This window comes from Pseudorasbora parva, chromosome 10 (genome assembly GCF_024679245.1).
Source record: "Pseudorasbora parva isolate DD20220531a chromosome 10, ASM2467924v1, whole genome shotgun sequence".
In the NCBI taxonomy this organism is placed as follows: Eukaryota; Metazoa; Chordata; class Actinopteri; order Cypriniformes; family Gobionidae; genus Pseudorasbora; species Pseudorasbora parva.
The window spans coordinates 40,159,780-40,177,162 of record NC_090181.1 but is presented as its reverse complement, the minus strand read 5'-3'; the positions used below and the strand labels follow the sequence as shown (position 1 = coordinate 40,177,162).

General features: G+C 45.9%; 1 protein-coding gene across 18 annotated transcripts in view; it reads left to right on the top strand.

Moving 5' to 3' along the window:
* syne1b (spectrin repeat containing, nuclear envelope 1b) overlaps positions 1–17,383 on the top strand; it is a 188,368-nt gene that overhangs the window by 105,602 nt on the left and 65,383 nt on the right. For all 18 annotated transcript variants that reach the window (XM_067456126.1, XM_067456134.1, XM_067456132.1 and 15 more), the window contains 6 exons: positions 171–308; positions 1,162–1,347; positions 1,440–1,562; positions 1,972–2,154; positions 2,872–3,015; positions 4,679–4,867. In XM_067456126.1, the coding sequence (XP_067312227.1) occupies positions 171–308; positions 1,162–1,347; positions 1,440–1,562; positions 1,972–2,154; positions 2,872–3,015; positions 4,679–4,867 (963 nt within the window). The remainder of the gene's footprint in view (positions 1–170; positions 309–1,161; positions 1,348–1,439; positions 1,563–1,971; positions 2,155–2,871; positions 3,016–4,678; positions 4,868–17,383) is intronic.

The following is a 17,383-nucleotide window of genomic DNA, read 5'->3' as shown; positions in this document are numbered from 1 at the left end:
GTATGATACATAATGTTTTATTAATAGACAAAATAAGCATTCAGCTAATAGAAAAAAGACAGAATCTTACTGTAAATGAACCTTTTTCATAAAGGCTATTTGCTTATTTAAGACCTTTGTATTAGAGTCTTTCAAACATTGCATGTGATGTGTTTTTTTTTCCTCAAAAGGCGGATGCACATCTAGATGAGTACAACGAGATGTTTGAGTTCATAGTGAAGTGGACAGACAGAGCCAGGAGCCTGGTGAAAGCCAACATCATCTGGATCTCCTCCTCGCACCTGCAAGAACAGATCAGGATGTATCAGGTGAACTTCAACACACGCAAATCAAATCTGTGTGTGTGTGTGTGTGTGTGTGTGTGTGTGCGTGTGTGTGTAATTTAAGTCAGTTTTGGTGCAGTTATCTGTTGTTTACTAGCCTGACGTGGTCATATTCAATTCTAGTCAGAGTATGAGTCTGAAACGGCTCCATTGGGCTGTGATTATGGGGTGTGTTTCAACCAAACCAGGAAAGACCTCAATTGGATAGACCTACAACCAATCAGAGCAACGGAGCGACGCATAACGTTAGTTGTCAAATGTCAACAGAACTCAACTGCACTGTGTTGCCAAGTCCGCGGTTTTCCCGACGGTTATTTTCCATGTCCGCGGGTTGAAGCGACTATTATGTGATATATAAACCCAGGAATGTGCATTTTAGCAGGCAACCTTGCCAAAATAACGCACATTTTATTCCCCAAATGCCATTTTTTTCAGGAGAATCCCCCTGAGAAGCTATTGTTTAGGGCTAGTAGTTGGCGGGTTTTGTTGTATAAACTTGGCAACCCTGTCTGCACGCACGCTGGAATAAACGGTCTTTGCCGGTGTTGTAAAAGAAAGAATTTAATAATATACATAGTACTTAGCAACATATCATCATTTCTAAGAGAAACGGTGAAGGTGAATGCATATACGAACAAGCTCTCTGTTTAGGATTTGAACAATTTCAATCCTATTTTCAAAGTTCGAACAGTTTCTGTTCGGGCATAATTACTCCTCTATGGATCAGGACCAGACCGAACTGCCCAAGCTCAAATGTTGTGGGCGGGGCTAAATTCGGCTAGCATCCAGGCTAGTTGTTTACTGCAACAATGAATAAACTGTGCGTTTGACCCTGCAGTCTGTTTTGCGAGAGTCACGTGAGCTCCATGGTGACCTGGAGGCCATGCATGAGAAGGTGGAGATACTGTCTGAGACACTGCAGGTGGAGGCCATGGGACAGCAGGTGTCAGAACTGAGCCGTCACACTGAGGAGCTGGAGCAAGGCATCAGATCACGACTGCAGAGTCTGCAAGATGCAGCAAAGGTTTTTTCTCCTTTCTCAGATTTGAATATTTTAGATATTCTGGTAACTACAGTAGCTCAGCATGACTGACTTTACTAAGTATTTTCTTTTAGGATATGGAGAGGTTTGAGTGTGAAGTGAAGGCCCTGCATGTGACTCTGGAGCAGGTTCAAGCAACTCTCACATCTCCTGAACTGGCTCGACTGAGTCTAAAAGAACAACTGACACAAAGACAGGTACAGTTATCTGCTTTGATCCTGAACATACAAGTTATTTGAGGCCTATAATTCCATGCACAGCCTACTTGACTGCATTATAGAAATGGGTAATACAATTGATTTTAAGTTTAATTTTGTTATGGAGCAGTCGCTTTGTAGTTTGTTCAATCCAGATTGATTCTGTCCTTCTTCCTACTTTGATGCAGACCCAAATGCTATACATCCATAATCTATTCTCTTCTAAATAAATAAGTGGTAAATATGTGTCTGGCTGTAGTGTAAGTGGTTAAAGATCTTGTAACAGATTTTTTTTTCTGATTATCTATTTGAGTACTTTCTGTGAACCTGATTTGTTACATACAGTATTTTAGCACGGAAAAAGGGGAAGCACTTTTTGGTTATTCAAACAGATTTTGTGTTTTTTCAGCGTTTGCTGGCAGACATGGAGAGCTTCAAGCAGCAGGTAGAAGCCGTGCAGGAGTGTCAGAGCGCTCTAAGAGTCCCTGAAGAAGTGGTGACCAGTTTGTCCATTTGCCGCACTGCTCTGAATCTACAACAAGAGGCCAGTCAACTGCAGCATACTGCCATCCAGCAGTGCAACATCCTGCAGGTAGGTGGCGCTGTCGTGGGAATAAAGACACATGCTAAGCTGCTGGTCTTGATCAGCACCAAATATGTTTAATACTGCTTGCTTTTTCGGAATACAACATTTTGCAAATATAATGCTGAAGTATCATGTCCACAGATAGATGAATAGTGCTGTGTGTACAACTGAGTTTATTGAGACAGACAAACAGAGGTGCTAATCAACAATATATTACTACTGTTTCACTACTGTTGATGCGCTAAGCAGGATTCTGAAGCCAGGTTTGTTCCTGTTCCTCCAATTTTCCGAGTCGGAACTCCAACTTAAGGGGGCGCTCCAGTTAAAAGTTCCTATTGGGAACTCCGAATTTCAGACTTCCGAGTACATGCGGAACACACCATAAATTATACTGAATCATGAGTGCTTATAGCTTATTAGGCTCAAATGCGGTTTGTTTTATGATCCGTCAGAAAGGATTATAAATTAGAGATGTATTCAGATGGCTATTTTTTAGAGTGGGCCAGGTTTTATTACATGTCCCCACAAAAACAAGGCTGAAAAAGTCTACATGATGCAATAACTCTGTAAAGGAACTAAATAGTGTATTAATTTTCATTTAAATATCAGACACAAAGGTGTCTGAAAGAATGGGTTAAGGAGTAGGGGTTAGTTAAGGGGTATGTCCAGTATGACATCCTCTACATGATAAAAATAAATAAAAGTGTATGATATCTGTTGTAGGAGGCAGTTGTGCAGTACGAACAGTATGAACAGGAAGTCAGAAACCTGCAGGCCATGATTGAAGACGCTCACCGGGTCATTCAGGACCAGCCTGTGAACACCAGCAACATCCAAGAGCTGCAGGCACAAATTAATCATCACGAGGTGCAGTGTCATTTTAGTATTATTTATACTATTATAGTATTTACTAATATTACTATGACTAATACTGGTATTTTGAATTCTGTTTTATTTTCAGTTTTCATTTAAAATTTAACTAAGTTTCAGCAATTGTATGTGATTTTGTCATTCGTTTTAAAATATATCTATATAGCTTTATTTTTATTTCGGGTTTTAGTAATTTTAGTACTTCAACTTGCACAAAATTACATTTATTTCAGTCAGTTGCTTAGACCACATTTCTAATTTCCATTCAAGTTTAGGTTTTTCATCTAATAGTTATATTTTAATTTATTTTAGCTTTATTTCAATTGCAATTTTTTATTTCAAATAGCAGCATTGATGAGGTTTTATGTATATTCAGCTCATTTCTGTCAGGTCTATTAAGTCAAGAACAAATAAAATGATTTAAGAATTTGATATAAATTGCAATTCAGTTGATAATTCTGAATGAATGTTTTGGCGGTATGGCTCTGTTCAGGGAGTCCTCTGACCTTTCATGAGCACCATGAAATAGCAGAGAGTCAGATGACAGCAGCAGCATTAGGGAACGCTCGCACAGTTTAGGGCTGTGAGAGCTGAACTATTCCCCCTATGAACAGAGCAGCAACGATGACAAAGTAAAATGCCACGTTATACACGACATGGAGGAGCTGGGGAGGTGGTGGGCAGCAAAGAGCTAGAAACAGCAGTTTAGGAGCGAACTGAATCTGTTTGAAGATGCGCGCTGTTTATAGCAAGCCATTAGCAGCAAGGGGAGTGTGAACAGCTGATGCACTGATGCAAATCAGCTGATGCATCTCAGCTGAGCAGAACCAGCTGATGAGACCAAATAGCGTTAGCAGCGTCTTGACTACCTAGCCTGCCAGAACTGACGCTTACGCTCAATTGATGACACGCTAGCACACTTTGTATTATTTTATTTATTCCATATTATTTTTATGCAAAGCATGGATTATAGTAAAAATAAAAACTTCACTGGAAATGCCAAGATGTGCATAAATTCTAAAAATGCACATAAAAACATATGCACTCATTTGAGGCGTATAATGTTTTTAATCCAATAAAAAGACATGAGTCATTTAACTACAATTAAAACACATTTACTACATAAATACCTTGATGTGCAACAAAAAAAACATGACTTTGCCTTAACTGAGGGTGTGTTTGGATAACTGGACTTACCAGCGGACCAGTTTCATTACACAACATCTGTTGGTCTGGTCGTTCTCATGCCTGAGCCAAAGTCTGTCATCAAAATGGATGGGTTTAATTTCCACCCAGAACTGTCTTACACAAATGTGTATCCGCCTTTGAGCGCAAAATAACATGACAGCATTTATTGTGTTTCAACTGCGCGCTCTGAGGCGCAAGTCATTTATGATGTGCGAAAAAAGAGCCACGGTGGTTTCCCAAATGTATTTTAAGATATAACAAAAAAATATATTATTATATTTTGTGATACCCAAGAAACTGAGCTTTATTCGCAAATGCGATAATACAGTTTTGCGCACAAGTTAAATTCACAACTTTGGATGGAAGCTAATGTCCTCAAATTTAGTTTGTTGCTAGCCGGACTGATCTTTCCTTTGGGGCAGTTAAATAACATAATCTGTCATCTGTTCTGTGTTTATTTTGATCTAAACAGGAACTGGCCCAGAAAATAAAAGGCTACCAGGAGCAGATTGCATTGCTGAACTCCAAGTGTAAGATGCTGACGGTGAAAGCTAAACATGCCACCACGCTCCTGACAGTAAGCGATGCAGAGGGTTTAACCGAGAGTCTAGAGGAACTGGACAGTGATGCTATTAAAAGAAAGACCCAGTCACAAGTCTCGGTAAGTAACCCATTCTGAATATTGGCGGGACAGTCTAATCGAGGGTTAAGCATTAGATGTCTCAGAAAGAATAATTATCTGAATAATTGTGTGCACTACAGAAGTCATTTTAATATATTTTTTTTAGTTTTGGCAGAATATTTGTCTCGTGTTAAAATATATAATCATCCCTAAAATAAGCTAATTACAAAAGATTAAGACTTGTAGTACTTTTTACTTAAAATTTGGTTTAGTTTCTATTTGAATGACTATAATAAGTATCGTTTTAGAAGCTGGCATGGCTTAAAAATTCCCTATTGGCATTCCTTGCTTTAAGCAGAAATCTAACAAAAATTAGGCCTAAAAAATTATCTGAATATATTCATTAAAACCAATGCATTATTCATACATTATTTTACACATAATTTTACACACTTTGCTTCTCTGGTAAATGTAACTTGCTTTAGATATTTTTGCATGAAAACCACTTAAGTTCTAACCAAATTAAAGCGGGATTCAGACTACAGGAGAATTTAAATCTTAACCGAGTGTGAAAACGTACTCGGTTACTTTCGTAACCTCGGTTCCCTGAGAGAGAGGAACGAGTATTACGTATGGGAAAAACTCCTTTTCTCGAGAATATGAAGCAAAACTTTAATAAAGGTATCCATGTAAAGCGCAGTGCCGCTGAACGGCCATAGCTCAGCGCGAGGAGCGCTCTGATTGGCCGGGCCATGGCAACTGCATGAACCTATGGTGAGGCGGCTGAGAGGAACGAGCCAATGGGCAGAGATGGGCATAAATACATGGAAATGTATTTAAAATACAAATACAAAATACTGTGTGGAAAAATGTATTTAAATACAAATACAAAATACTGTGTGGAAAAATGTATTTAAATACAAATACAGTATTTTGTATTTTGAAAATACACCAAATACATGTGAAATTGGCAATTCAGTGAAGGTATCCATATTAGGCTGTAATCTATCTGGGCCTATTCTGAATGCCAAAAAGCATTTAGATGTTGTGCAACTGCTTAGAAACTTTCGTTTTCAATTTGATTTTGAATTTCCTTTAGCGGCAGTTATAATAACACAAATTACGTCAATAACTCATTCGCCCTCACTTCTTTTTCCACTCCAACATTCCAATTATTCCTGCCCACTAAAAGCTGCACAGATATATGTGCTTACATAGATAGGCCTATCCTATCGGGATAGGCCTATCTATGTAAATGATTTAGAAAAAGTTCCATCGATTCACATTTTATATTATTGCTACGAATCTACGATATGTATTGTCATATGATATCACTCATCCCTAACATGCAGTAACGTTAATACTTCAAACACATTTGACAAGCTACTTTAATCAACAAGTAGAATTGACCATGACATCCTCACCTTATTCCAACAATTTTGTAAAGTTGCCGATCCAAGGCTGGGTTGTACTAGCCTAGAAATCTAGACGCACCCTAGCGGCAGCAAATCTAATCTGCTACGAGTGCCGTCTAGCAACTCTCAATACACTTCTGAGCTGTAAAAACCAAACTCTGGTCGGGCCAATCACATCGTGTATAGAGTCGGTGGGCGGGTCTTAACATAATGACGGCAGAGTTGCGTTTGCGTCAGTGTTGCCAACTTGGCAACTTTGTCGCTATCTTTAGTGGCTTTTCAGACCCCTCTAGCGACTTATTTTCAAAAAAGCGACTAGCGACAAATCTAGTGACTTTTTGGACAAACTTCAGCTACTTTAGTTTACAAATGTCGCCAGTACTGTCCTGCGAGCGCGAGGTCTTTTTTCCCCTCTGCCGTCACACACACCTCTCTCTGCGTCTGCCCTGTTCAGTGAATGGCTGAGGGGAGCTGCTCGCGCCTACAGACAGCAGCTGACAGACGTGAATGAGCGAGCTACACATATGAGCACACAAGGTTGCCATCGATTTCTCACTTAATGTTAACTGCTTCTTTTGTTTTATATTTAAATAAATTAGTTATGATGAGTTCCATCTCTTGTGCTTATCACTTATATTACTCACTGTACAGAGCTTTAGTTCATCCAGTTTCTCAATTCAGATTTTACACATATAATTTTTTTTGTAATTCACTATATCATATATTGTATGACAAAAAGGTATAGGAAATGAAAACATTTATTGGACAGTCGGCTGTATTATATTATTGTAAAATATAGTAAATGAGCACGATTTAGGAGAGAAAAAACGTCAGGCAGACTGAACGCAAGGACGGCGTGATGACGTCACTAATATGCTAATTAACGCATGACGTCATCTAGCGACATTTAGCGATTTTTTTGGGCAGGCTTTAGCTACTTTCCTTGGAAAATAGTTGGCAACACTGGTTTGCGTGCTTCTAGTAAACACAGACGCTGGCGAACGGCGGTCTTTCGAATCAGCTTTGGCCGTGACTCTGGAAGACTTGAGTTAAGCTTTTCTCTGAGAAAAGAACAAAGAACGGCACTGAAGTCATTCTTAAGAAGGGAAGATGTGTTCAGAGTTTAGCCGACCGGATACGGCGAATGTTTAATCTGTCAGCGAGCTCCGCTTCACCTTCGTTGCTCTGGTTGGTTGTAGCGCTATCCTATCGCGTGCAGAGGGAGTTTGACAGACAACCGTTTATCCGCCCCTCAGATTGAGCTGTCAATGGAGAGTTTCCAGACCAAACATTGATGTGGGTCAGGCTTGTCAGGCTAGGGTTGTACAGCTGCGGCTCACCTGAATGAATGTTGGGGGGAGGGGCGTGTCTGGTCTGAACTAGTAGATGCATGAAAACAGCTCCTGATAAAGAGGTTGACTGGCTCAAAGTATTTTGAGTATTTTGAAAATACAAAAATACTCATCTTAAATGTATTTAAATACAAATTACATTCGATTTTTTCCAAAGGCTTTAAAATACAAAATACAAAATAGTATTTTGTATTTCAAATACGTATTTTAAATACATGTATTTGAAATACTGCCCATCCCTGCCAATGGGGGGCGTTCCAGGAGCCCGCTGAAAAAAGGTGCTTATATTTGCATACAGGAGGCTATATAAAGCCCTAATTTCGCCATAGGTGTCAGGTTTTTAGATCGACTGAAGCGATACCTGAGAAGCATAAACACGGCACGGAACGTAATACTCGTTCCTCTCTCTCAGGGAACCGAGGTTACGAAAGTAACCGAGTACGTTCCCTTTCGAGAGAGGTTCCTCGTATTACGTATGGGAACACAATGTAAAGCGCCGTGTGTGCTGACTGACCCAGTATGCCCAAAGCACATGTAAATAACCCCCGAGACACCGAAGAGGCGGCTATAAGGGGGATGAAGAACCGGAAGAGTCGGTTCGTTTGAACGGCTGATCGGACATAGTCGGATCTTATGATAAATGAAAAGTGCCTAAGGACTGATGTGTACAGGCCAAAACTAAAGGCAATCAGTTTACCAGGGTCAAGATAGAGCCTAGATGGAGAGAAGCCCTGCTTGTAGAGCTGGAACCTCCAATTTATAGAATCTGATAAAAGTGGACGGAGAGGCCCAGCCTGCCGCCGCACAGATATCTTCCAAAGAAATGCCACACGACCAAGCCCAAGATGAGGCCATGCCTCTAGTGGAGTGGGCTTTAACGCCTATAGGGCAAGTCAGGTTTTTAGACTCATATGCCAGCGAGATAGCGTCCACTATCCAGTGTGAGAGTCTTTGCTTCGTGACAGCACAACCTTTAGTGCGGCCGCCGAAGCAGACAAACAGCTGGTCCGACTGCCTGAAGGGGGAGGAGCGCTCCAGATACAGTCTCAAAGCTCTGACCGGGCAGAGTAGATTCGCGTCCTGTTCACCCTGAGATGCGGGTAAAGGAAGCAGAGTAATAACCTGTGCTCTAAAAGGGGTAGAAAGCACTTTGGGTATAAAACCATGTCTCGGTTTAAGAACAACTTTGGAGTTGTTGGGCCCGAACTCGAAACAGGACGGACTCACTGAGAGTGCGTGTAAGTCACTCACACGTTTAACCGAGGCCAGAGCCAGCAGAAACGCAGTTTTGAGTGATAAAAGCTTTATGGTCGTGGTCTGGAGAGGCTCGAAGGGGGAACCCTTCATAGCGTCTAGAACCACCGCGAGGTCCCAAATCGGGACCGAAGGGGGGCGAGGGGGGTTCAATCTCCTGGCCCCTTTAAGAAAACGTACAATGAGCTCACTTTTCCCTAGTGAATGTCCCGCGACCTGAGCGTGGTTAGCTGCTATGGCGGCGACATAAACTTTGAGCGTGGAGGGGGAACGACCCGCGTCCAGTAGCTCTTGGAGAAAAGCGAGCACTTCTGTTGTTTCGCATGAGCGTGCGTCGATATTTCGGACGGCACACCAGTTAGAAAACACTGACCACTTCAGAGTATAGAGCCGCCTCGTCGAGGGGGCTCTAGCTTCCGCTATAGTGTTCATAACTCTGTCAGAGAGGTTTCCGAATACCAGTTGATGGGCCATACGTGGAGGGCCCATAGTTCGGGACTGGGATGCCAGATCCCCCCCTTCGCCTGCGTGAGGAGGTCTTTCCTCAGCGGAATGGGCCATGGGGCTGTGTCTGACAGCTGGATCAGATCGGAGAACCACGTTCGGTTCCTCCAGAGCGGGGCTATTAAAAGCACCGCGGATGCTGTCTCCCTGATTTTCTTGATGGTTTGTGGTAGCATCGCGATCGGGGGGAAAGCATACAGCGGGAGACTGGGCCAGACATGGGCCAGGGCATCCCTGCGTTTGGAGAAAAATATTGGGCAGTGAGTGTTGTCTTCTGAGGCGAAGAGATCCACTTTCGCTCTGCCGAAGGTGTTCCAAATTAAGAGAACCGTTTGCGGGTGAAGAGACCATTCCCCTGCCCATAAAAGGAGATGCTTCGCCATGCGGTGAAGGGAATATGATCTCAGGCCACCCTGGCGGTTTATGTACGCTACCACCGACATGTTGTCTGAACGAACCAAGACGTGGTGGTTCTTTATATGTGGAAGGAAAGCTCTCAGCGATAAGGCGACCGCTTTCATCTCTAGACAGTTTATGTGCAGCCGCTTTTCTGTTTCTGCCCACAGGCCAGAGATCGGCTTGCCCTCGTGCAGGGCTCCCCACCCCCGAGTGGAGGCATCTGTCGAGACCACTTTCAACTTCGTAACTGTGCCCATAAGCACGCCCCTCCGATACCACTCTGTCCTCGTCCAAGGAGCCAAAGTTTTGACAACGCTGTGGCTCACTCTGACGGGAAAACGGACCCATTTCCATGCATAAGGAGGGACACGGGCGCGTAGCCAACGCTGGAGGGGGCGCATGTGTAGCAGTCCCAGCCTGAGCACTGACGATGCCGAGGCCATAAGGCCGAGCATTCTCTGAAAGTGTTTCAGGGGAACGCGAGTTCCGGCTTTGAATGAAGTCGCCATGTTCTGGACGGATAGCGCGCGCTGTGTCGTTAGCCGCGCGTTCATGAGTCTCGAGTCTAGAACAATGCCCAGAAAAGATATCTTTTGAGTGGGTGACATCGAGCTCTTGGCGATATTGATCTTGAGACCCAAACAGTCTAAATGGTTGAGGAGCCAGGATCTGTGTGTTAGTAGTTCTGCTCGAGACTGGGCTATCACTAGCCAGTCGTCGAGGTAGTTGAGCACCCGCATCCCTTTCAGCCTGAGCGGGGCTAATGCCGCGTCCATACATTTCGTAAACGTGCGGGGCGCCAGGGATAAGCCGAATGGCAGGACCGTGTACTGATAAGCCTGCCCCTCGAAGGCGAATCTCAAGAATGGCCTGTGGTGGGGGGCTACCTGCACATGAAAGTACGCATCTTTCAGATCTATCGTGAAAAACCAGTCCCCAGGGCGAATGTGCGCGAGGATCTGTTTCACCGTTAGCATTTTGAACGAGCGAGTCATTAGAGCTTTGATCAAATGCCTTAGATCTAGGATGGGCCTGAGCTCTCCGTCCTTCTTCGGAACGAGAAAGTATCGTCTGTAGAAGCCCGACTCGCTTTTGGAAGGGGGGACGGGCTCCACCGCTCCCTTCTCTACCAGTTTCAAAATCTCGGTGCGAAGCACGTGACTGACGCTGCTTCTCACCGAGGTCTCGACCACGGCGCGAAAGCGCGGGGGCCTGCGAACGAACTGTAGCGAGTAGCCCCTTTTTACTATGTTCATAACCCAATTTGATACCCCGGGCATGGCTTGCCAGGCCTGAGCCCGACACGATAGCGGCTGGAGCCGGCGCGGATAAGGGTCGCCTACTAGAGGGAACTCGGTAGCGCTGCCATTTTGTGCTTGAGACATAGAGGGGGTAGTGCTTATGTGTGGCGGCGTGCACTGTGGAGTGGGCGCCGGGACATTTATAGCATGGGTGGGAGGGGTGAATGAGTGTAGGAGTGCAGACTGATGTGTGGGCACATTTACTACAGAGAAAAAGCTCTTTTTGAGATTTATTTGGGTCGCCGTGATAACGGCGTTTGTGTGCAGGCGAGTGCGTTTGACAACGGGCTCGTTGGCTGCTAAACTGAGGTCGGCAGTCACCTGGGTGCAGGGAACTGGGAGACCGGGAGGGAGAGATGGGGGTCCGGCCGAGGCGAGACCTGACCATCTCCTTTTTATCCCTGCGGCTAGGACGGCTTCGGAGGCTCGGGGTTCAACACAAGCCTGGGTCGAGGTCCCCGGCATTCAGGCCGACTGCTACGGTTCGCGGAGCGGGAACGTTGGCGCGGTCCAGAAGAGGAGCGAGGCCGGGAAGGTGGCTCTGCCGGCTTAGCGGGTTGAGAAGGCGGGGGTCTACCTCGAGAGCGTCCCTGGCCTGAAGACGAGCTGGAGCGCTTAGGCAGGAAATGCCTCATAGCCTGCGAAGCCTTTTGCGCTTCAGTGAAACGTTTCGCGAAACCCACGACTGACGGGCCGAAGAGACCGGTAGTGGAGATGGGGGCGTCCAAAAAGGAGGCTTTATCCGCGTCCTTCATCTCGGTCAAATTCAGCCAAAGGTGCCTCTCTAAGACCGTCAGGTTAGCCATATTCTTCCCGATGGCTTGTGCAGTGGCTTTAGTGGCGCGAAGGGCCAAGTCCGTCGCGCTGCGGAGGTCCTTCAAAACCTCGGAGTCGGGGACAGACTCATCCAAGGAGCGGAGAAGTCTGGCCTGGAACACCTGAAGGACAGCCATGGTGTGAAGGGCCGCGGAAGCCTGGCCAGCGGAGGCATATGCCCGGCCAGCGAGAGCAGAAGTGGTGCGGCAGGGCTTGGACGGGTGCTGAGCCTTGGACTGCCATCCTCTGGAGGAGGAGGGCGGGCAGAGGTGCGCGGCGACAGCCTCCTCGAGGGGAGGAAGAGACTCATAGCCTTTTTCCTTAGCGCCGTCGACAACGGAGAGCGCTGGGGAAAAGGCGGATCTGGCGCGAGCAGAGTAGGGCGACTTCCACGACTTCGTAAGCTCGTCGTGTACCTCAGGGAAGAAAGGCGCGGGCTTCTGAGGAGAAGAGAGGCGGCGGCTTTCCAGGAACCACTCGTCCAATCTGCTGCGCGTTGGCTCATCGGGCTGGGACCACTCGAGCCCGAGGTCTTCCACGGCCCTGGAGAGCACGCGGATGAGTTCCGCGTCGACGTTAGATTTGGCGCTCGTGGCGGTCTGCGTCGAAGCTGGGGGCTCCGAGACAGAAGCTGACCACTCGCTACCAGAAGCGGCTGTGGAGAGGCTGTCCTCATCATCCTCTGGCGACGGGCCACCGAAGGAAACCGAACAGGCCGCTGCATGAGAGGGACGCTGTTCCTCCTGGGTGAAGGTGACCGGCGATGGCGAGGCACGCGGGGAGTCATCCGGCGTGCAGTCGCCAGACCGTTCCGGCAGTCTCTGGTCGCGGCGTTTCTTGCGGCGCGGCCCAGCGGCAGGAGGAGGGACCTGGTCGAAGGTGGCGAGGCGAGCCCGAAGGGTCTGCAGCGCCATCTCATCGCACTCGGGGCAGCCGCCCTGAGAGAGTGCGAGCTGCGCGTGGTCCCGTCCAAGGCATGCCACACAGATGACGTGACGGTCGCCGCCAAGGAGAGGAGCTCTGCAAGAGCCGCAGGAAATGCGAGGCATTTGAAACAACGCCCCGCGCTCTTTTAGGAGAAGAGAGTTTAAAAGGATACGATCGCCGGATGGCGTAGCTGGAACGGCAGAGAAGGCGGAGAGGGAGTCCGTCGTCCTCAGCTGCAGGTTCCGCTGGTGCCTTTTCGACGGCGGTTGCTTCTTCCGGAGGTCAGCGAAGGTATCGCTGAAGGAGATAAAATCTGACACCTATGGCGAAATTAGGGCTTTATATAGCCTCCTGTATGCAAATATAAGCACCTTTTTTCGGCGGGCTCCTGGAACGCCCCCCATTGGCTCGTTCCTCTCAGCCGCCTCACCATAGGTTCATGCAGTTGCCGTGGCCCGGCCAATCAGAGCGCTCCTCGCGCTGAGCTATGGCCGTTCAGCGGCACTGCGCTTTACATGGATACCTTTATTAAAGTTTTGCTTCATATTCTCGAGAAAAGGAGTTTTTCCCATACGTAATACGAGGAACCTCTCTCGAAAGGGAACTGGTGGCATCTCACACATATGGAGAATCTTCATTGATTTTCTTCTTTCAAATCTCAAACCTGCAGACACTACAAGAAAAAATTGTGGTGCATCAAACACTACAAGACATTCTTTAAATCATGCCAGATTTATCACCTCACAGGGAAGCGGATGTAAACAAAATGAGTGTGTGGTGGCAACTCGTTGTTTAGCGGTCGCCATTTTAAAAGTTCCTTCACTTCAGTTTCTTTCTTGTCTTGAGAGTTTCAGTTTCTTGAGAGACTTGTCTCTCATTGGCTATTGTGTACTAACGTAATCATAGTCGTAATCATCCTAATTTAAAATCCTGAATATCAAACATTTCTGATCTTATCAGGGCGGCCCAGATGTTTAGATCGGGAAGTTTAAGGGTGCTTTAACACTTGCAGTTTTGGTGCACACCCGGGTTCGATCAACGTCAGAGTTGATGTGAATGCTGTATTCCGAACTCGGGTGGGCATCCGCAAACCGTACCCGAGTCCGCTTCAAAAGGTGACTTGGGGTTCGGTTCATGTGAACTTTGGTACGGTTCGCAGCTGATGTGAATGCAATCGTACTAAATCGCAGAGGTGAACCGCTATTAATAATGTATGATTTGATAAAAATTTGTGTTTATGTGCTTGCAAGCAGAGAGCTGTAGAGCGTTCTTTAGGGCATTTGTAGTACATTCGTGGTAGAAAGAGGCAAAGGCCATTACGTACTGAAGCTTTAGAAACAAAACCAACAGTTCAAAAAGAAAAATTTAAAAGTGAGGTGAGGTGAGCAACCCTATGCATTTTGCTGGCTTCCAAGCTAGCTGTCGTTAATAAGCAACCGGGTAAACAGCTGCTGCTTTGATGAAACAAACACACCACGGTTTGGACCCAAATAATATAATATGAACCGAGTCCAGCGGGGGCAGGGGAGGGGAAGAAATTGAGCTCGGGTTCGGTCCAGGCAAATTAAATCGTTAGGTTACTTGCGTAACCCCGGTTCATTGAGAACAGAGCGAGGTATCTCACAAATGGGAACGCCCCCAGGCATGATAGACTATGGAAGCACCAATTACAGCATGTCTGTCTGAAGGACGGACCAATCACAGCTCATACAAGGAGCCCACCCCCTCCCTATATATATGGCTGTGATCCCCGTAAGCGGCATTCTGAGCATGCTCTTCCCCCGTGTTATGCAAGTAGGGAAGCTTGGTGAGATACCTCGCTCTGTTCTCAGAGAACCGGGGTTACGCAAGTAACCTAACGTTCTCTTTTAAACAATCGCTTGGTATCTCACATATGGGAATGATATAGCCAACTCCCGAAACGCATGCTTTCCGAAGCCGCCAAACAGACCCGGCAAGAACGAAAGATAACCTTTCAATTCTCCAAAGAGCCAACCTTGAGAACTGCATGAGCCATAGAAGGTGCAGTGACATCCAGACGGTAAAATCTGACAAATGTATCAGAATCAGAAAGAGCTTTATTGCCAAGTGTGCTTTCACACACAAGGAATTTTTTTTGGGGCTGAAACTTCCAGTGCACATAAACAATACAATACAACACGGTAATAAAAAATTCTAAGAATAAAAATATGAAGAAAAATATGAACAGTATAAGGTCACAGTTACATTTAGTCAGAAGACATAGATTATGAGCATTTACAGTATTTGGGTGGTAAGAATAAATATAAATAATAAATAATATAAGTAATCACCTGAGTTTAGGAGATATTGCACTAAAAAGTGTGAATAATTGCACTTACATGCATTTGCCTTGGGGGGGGGGGGGGACTGTTCAAGAGGGATATGGCCTGTGGGAAGAAACTGTTCCTATGCCTAGATGTTCTAGTGGCCAGTGATCGGAGTCGCGGTCCTGACGGTAACAGTTCAAACAAGAGGTGTCCGGGGTGAGTGGAGTCTGTGATGATTTTACCCGCTCTCTTCCTCACTCTGGAAGAGTACAGGTCCTGGAGGGTTGGCAGTTTGGCACCAATAATCCTCTCTGCAGTCCGGATGGTACGTTGCAGTCTCCTGATGTCTGATTTGGTAGCTGAACCAAACCAGACAGTGATGGAGGTGCATATAACCGACTCAATGACAGCTGAGTAGAACTCAATCAGCAGGTCCTGTGGCAGGTTGAACTTCCTCAGCTGACGAAGGAAGTACAGTCTCTGCTGAGCCTTTTTCACATTGGAGTAGATGTGATTGTCCCACTTCAGGTCCTGAGAGATGGTAGTTCCCAGGAACCTGAATGACTCCACTGCGTCCACAGTGCTGGGGAAGCCCAGCTTGCAGCTGCACAAATATCTATTACCGAAATCACCTTAAACAACGCCCAAGACGTAGCCATACCTCTTGTTGAATGAGCCTTTAAACCCGCTAGGAAATTAAAGCCCATAGACGTATAGGCCAATTCAATTGCCTCTACCATCCAATGGGAAAGGCGCTGCGAGGAGATCGACTGACTTTGGGAACGAAAGCCGGGTTAGGCAACAATGTAACCTTATCACCACCCGCGCTAAAATTCAGACATGTCTGATGAACCGACAAGGCATGCAACTCACTTACTCACTCGCTTAGCTGATACTAAAGCAAGTAGCAAGATCGTTTTCAGAGATAGGAGCTTAATATCAACACTCTCCAGAGGTTCAAATGGAGCCAGAGTAAAGGTATTCAGAACCAAGGATAAATCCCATGACCGGACCAGGCGCTTAGATACTGGTCTCAGACGCTTCACTCCCTTCATAAAACGGCATGCCAGAGGGTGCCGTCCCACTGAAACTCCCTCGAAGCCTATGTGACAGGCCGAAATGGCAGCCAGGTAAACTTTAATAGTAGAAAACGCACTCTGCTTTTTACAAAGCTTAATGGACAATGGGAGAGCATCACTCACTGCACATTGAAAAGGAATAACTCCCTTTACATGTACACCATTCCTCAAACACATGCCATTTAAGGTCATACAGAGAGCGTGTTGATGGCACTCTAGCGCTCTGGATAGTGTTTATAACCTCTTGCGGGAGCCCGAGTGCGTTTAAATTTAACCCTTCATGGGCCAGACCCAAAGATCGACTCGTTCTGGGTGTGGGTGAAATATCTGTAACAGTAACAGCGCCATCTAGCAGACAGAGAGAAAAACGTCCGGGTTCTGTGTGACTCTGAGACCGTTTTATTTCTTGGTTCATTGCTGTCATTTTGTTTTTGTCTCCCTGCACCCTCGGCAATGAGCCTGGACAATACACTTGAGAACGTGTGGACCAAACAGTCCACTAGCATCGACCGGAGCGTCGAGAAAATCTAATTTCTCCTTATTCCCAATGCTCGAGAGATTAAGCCACAGCAACCTCTCGCCCCGCAACGACAAGAGCCATGGTACGGCCGCAGCTTTGCATCGCACTGCGTGAGGTGCGTAAGTTGAGATCTGTTATGTTGCAGATCTCCTTCCAGACGCCTGGGTTTGGATTGCCGGCGTCCAGCTGAGTACCCAGCTCCTCCAACATCTCGGCTTGATAGGCTGCCAACAATGAAGTGATGTTAAGTGCCCGCACCGCTAGTCCGGAGGATTTACTGTGCCTTGCGAAAGTATTCCGTGAACTTTTGCCACATTTCAGGCTTCAAACATAAAGATATAAAACTGTAATTTTTTGTGAAGAATCAACAACAAGTGGGACACAATCATGAAGTGGAATGAAATTAATTGGATATTTCACACTTTTTTAACAAATCAAAAACTGAAAAATTGGGCGTGCAAAATTATTCGGCCCCTTTACTTTCAGTGCAGCAAACTCTCTTCAGAAGTTCAGATGAGGATCTCTGAATGATCCAATGTTGACCTAAATGACTAATGATGATAAATAGAATCCACCGGTGTGTAATCAAATCTCCGTATAAATGCACCTGCACTGTGATAGACTCAGAGGTCCGTTTAAAGCGCAGAGAGCATCATGAAGAACAAGGAACACACCAGGCAGGTCCGAGATACTGTTGTGG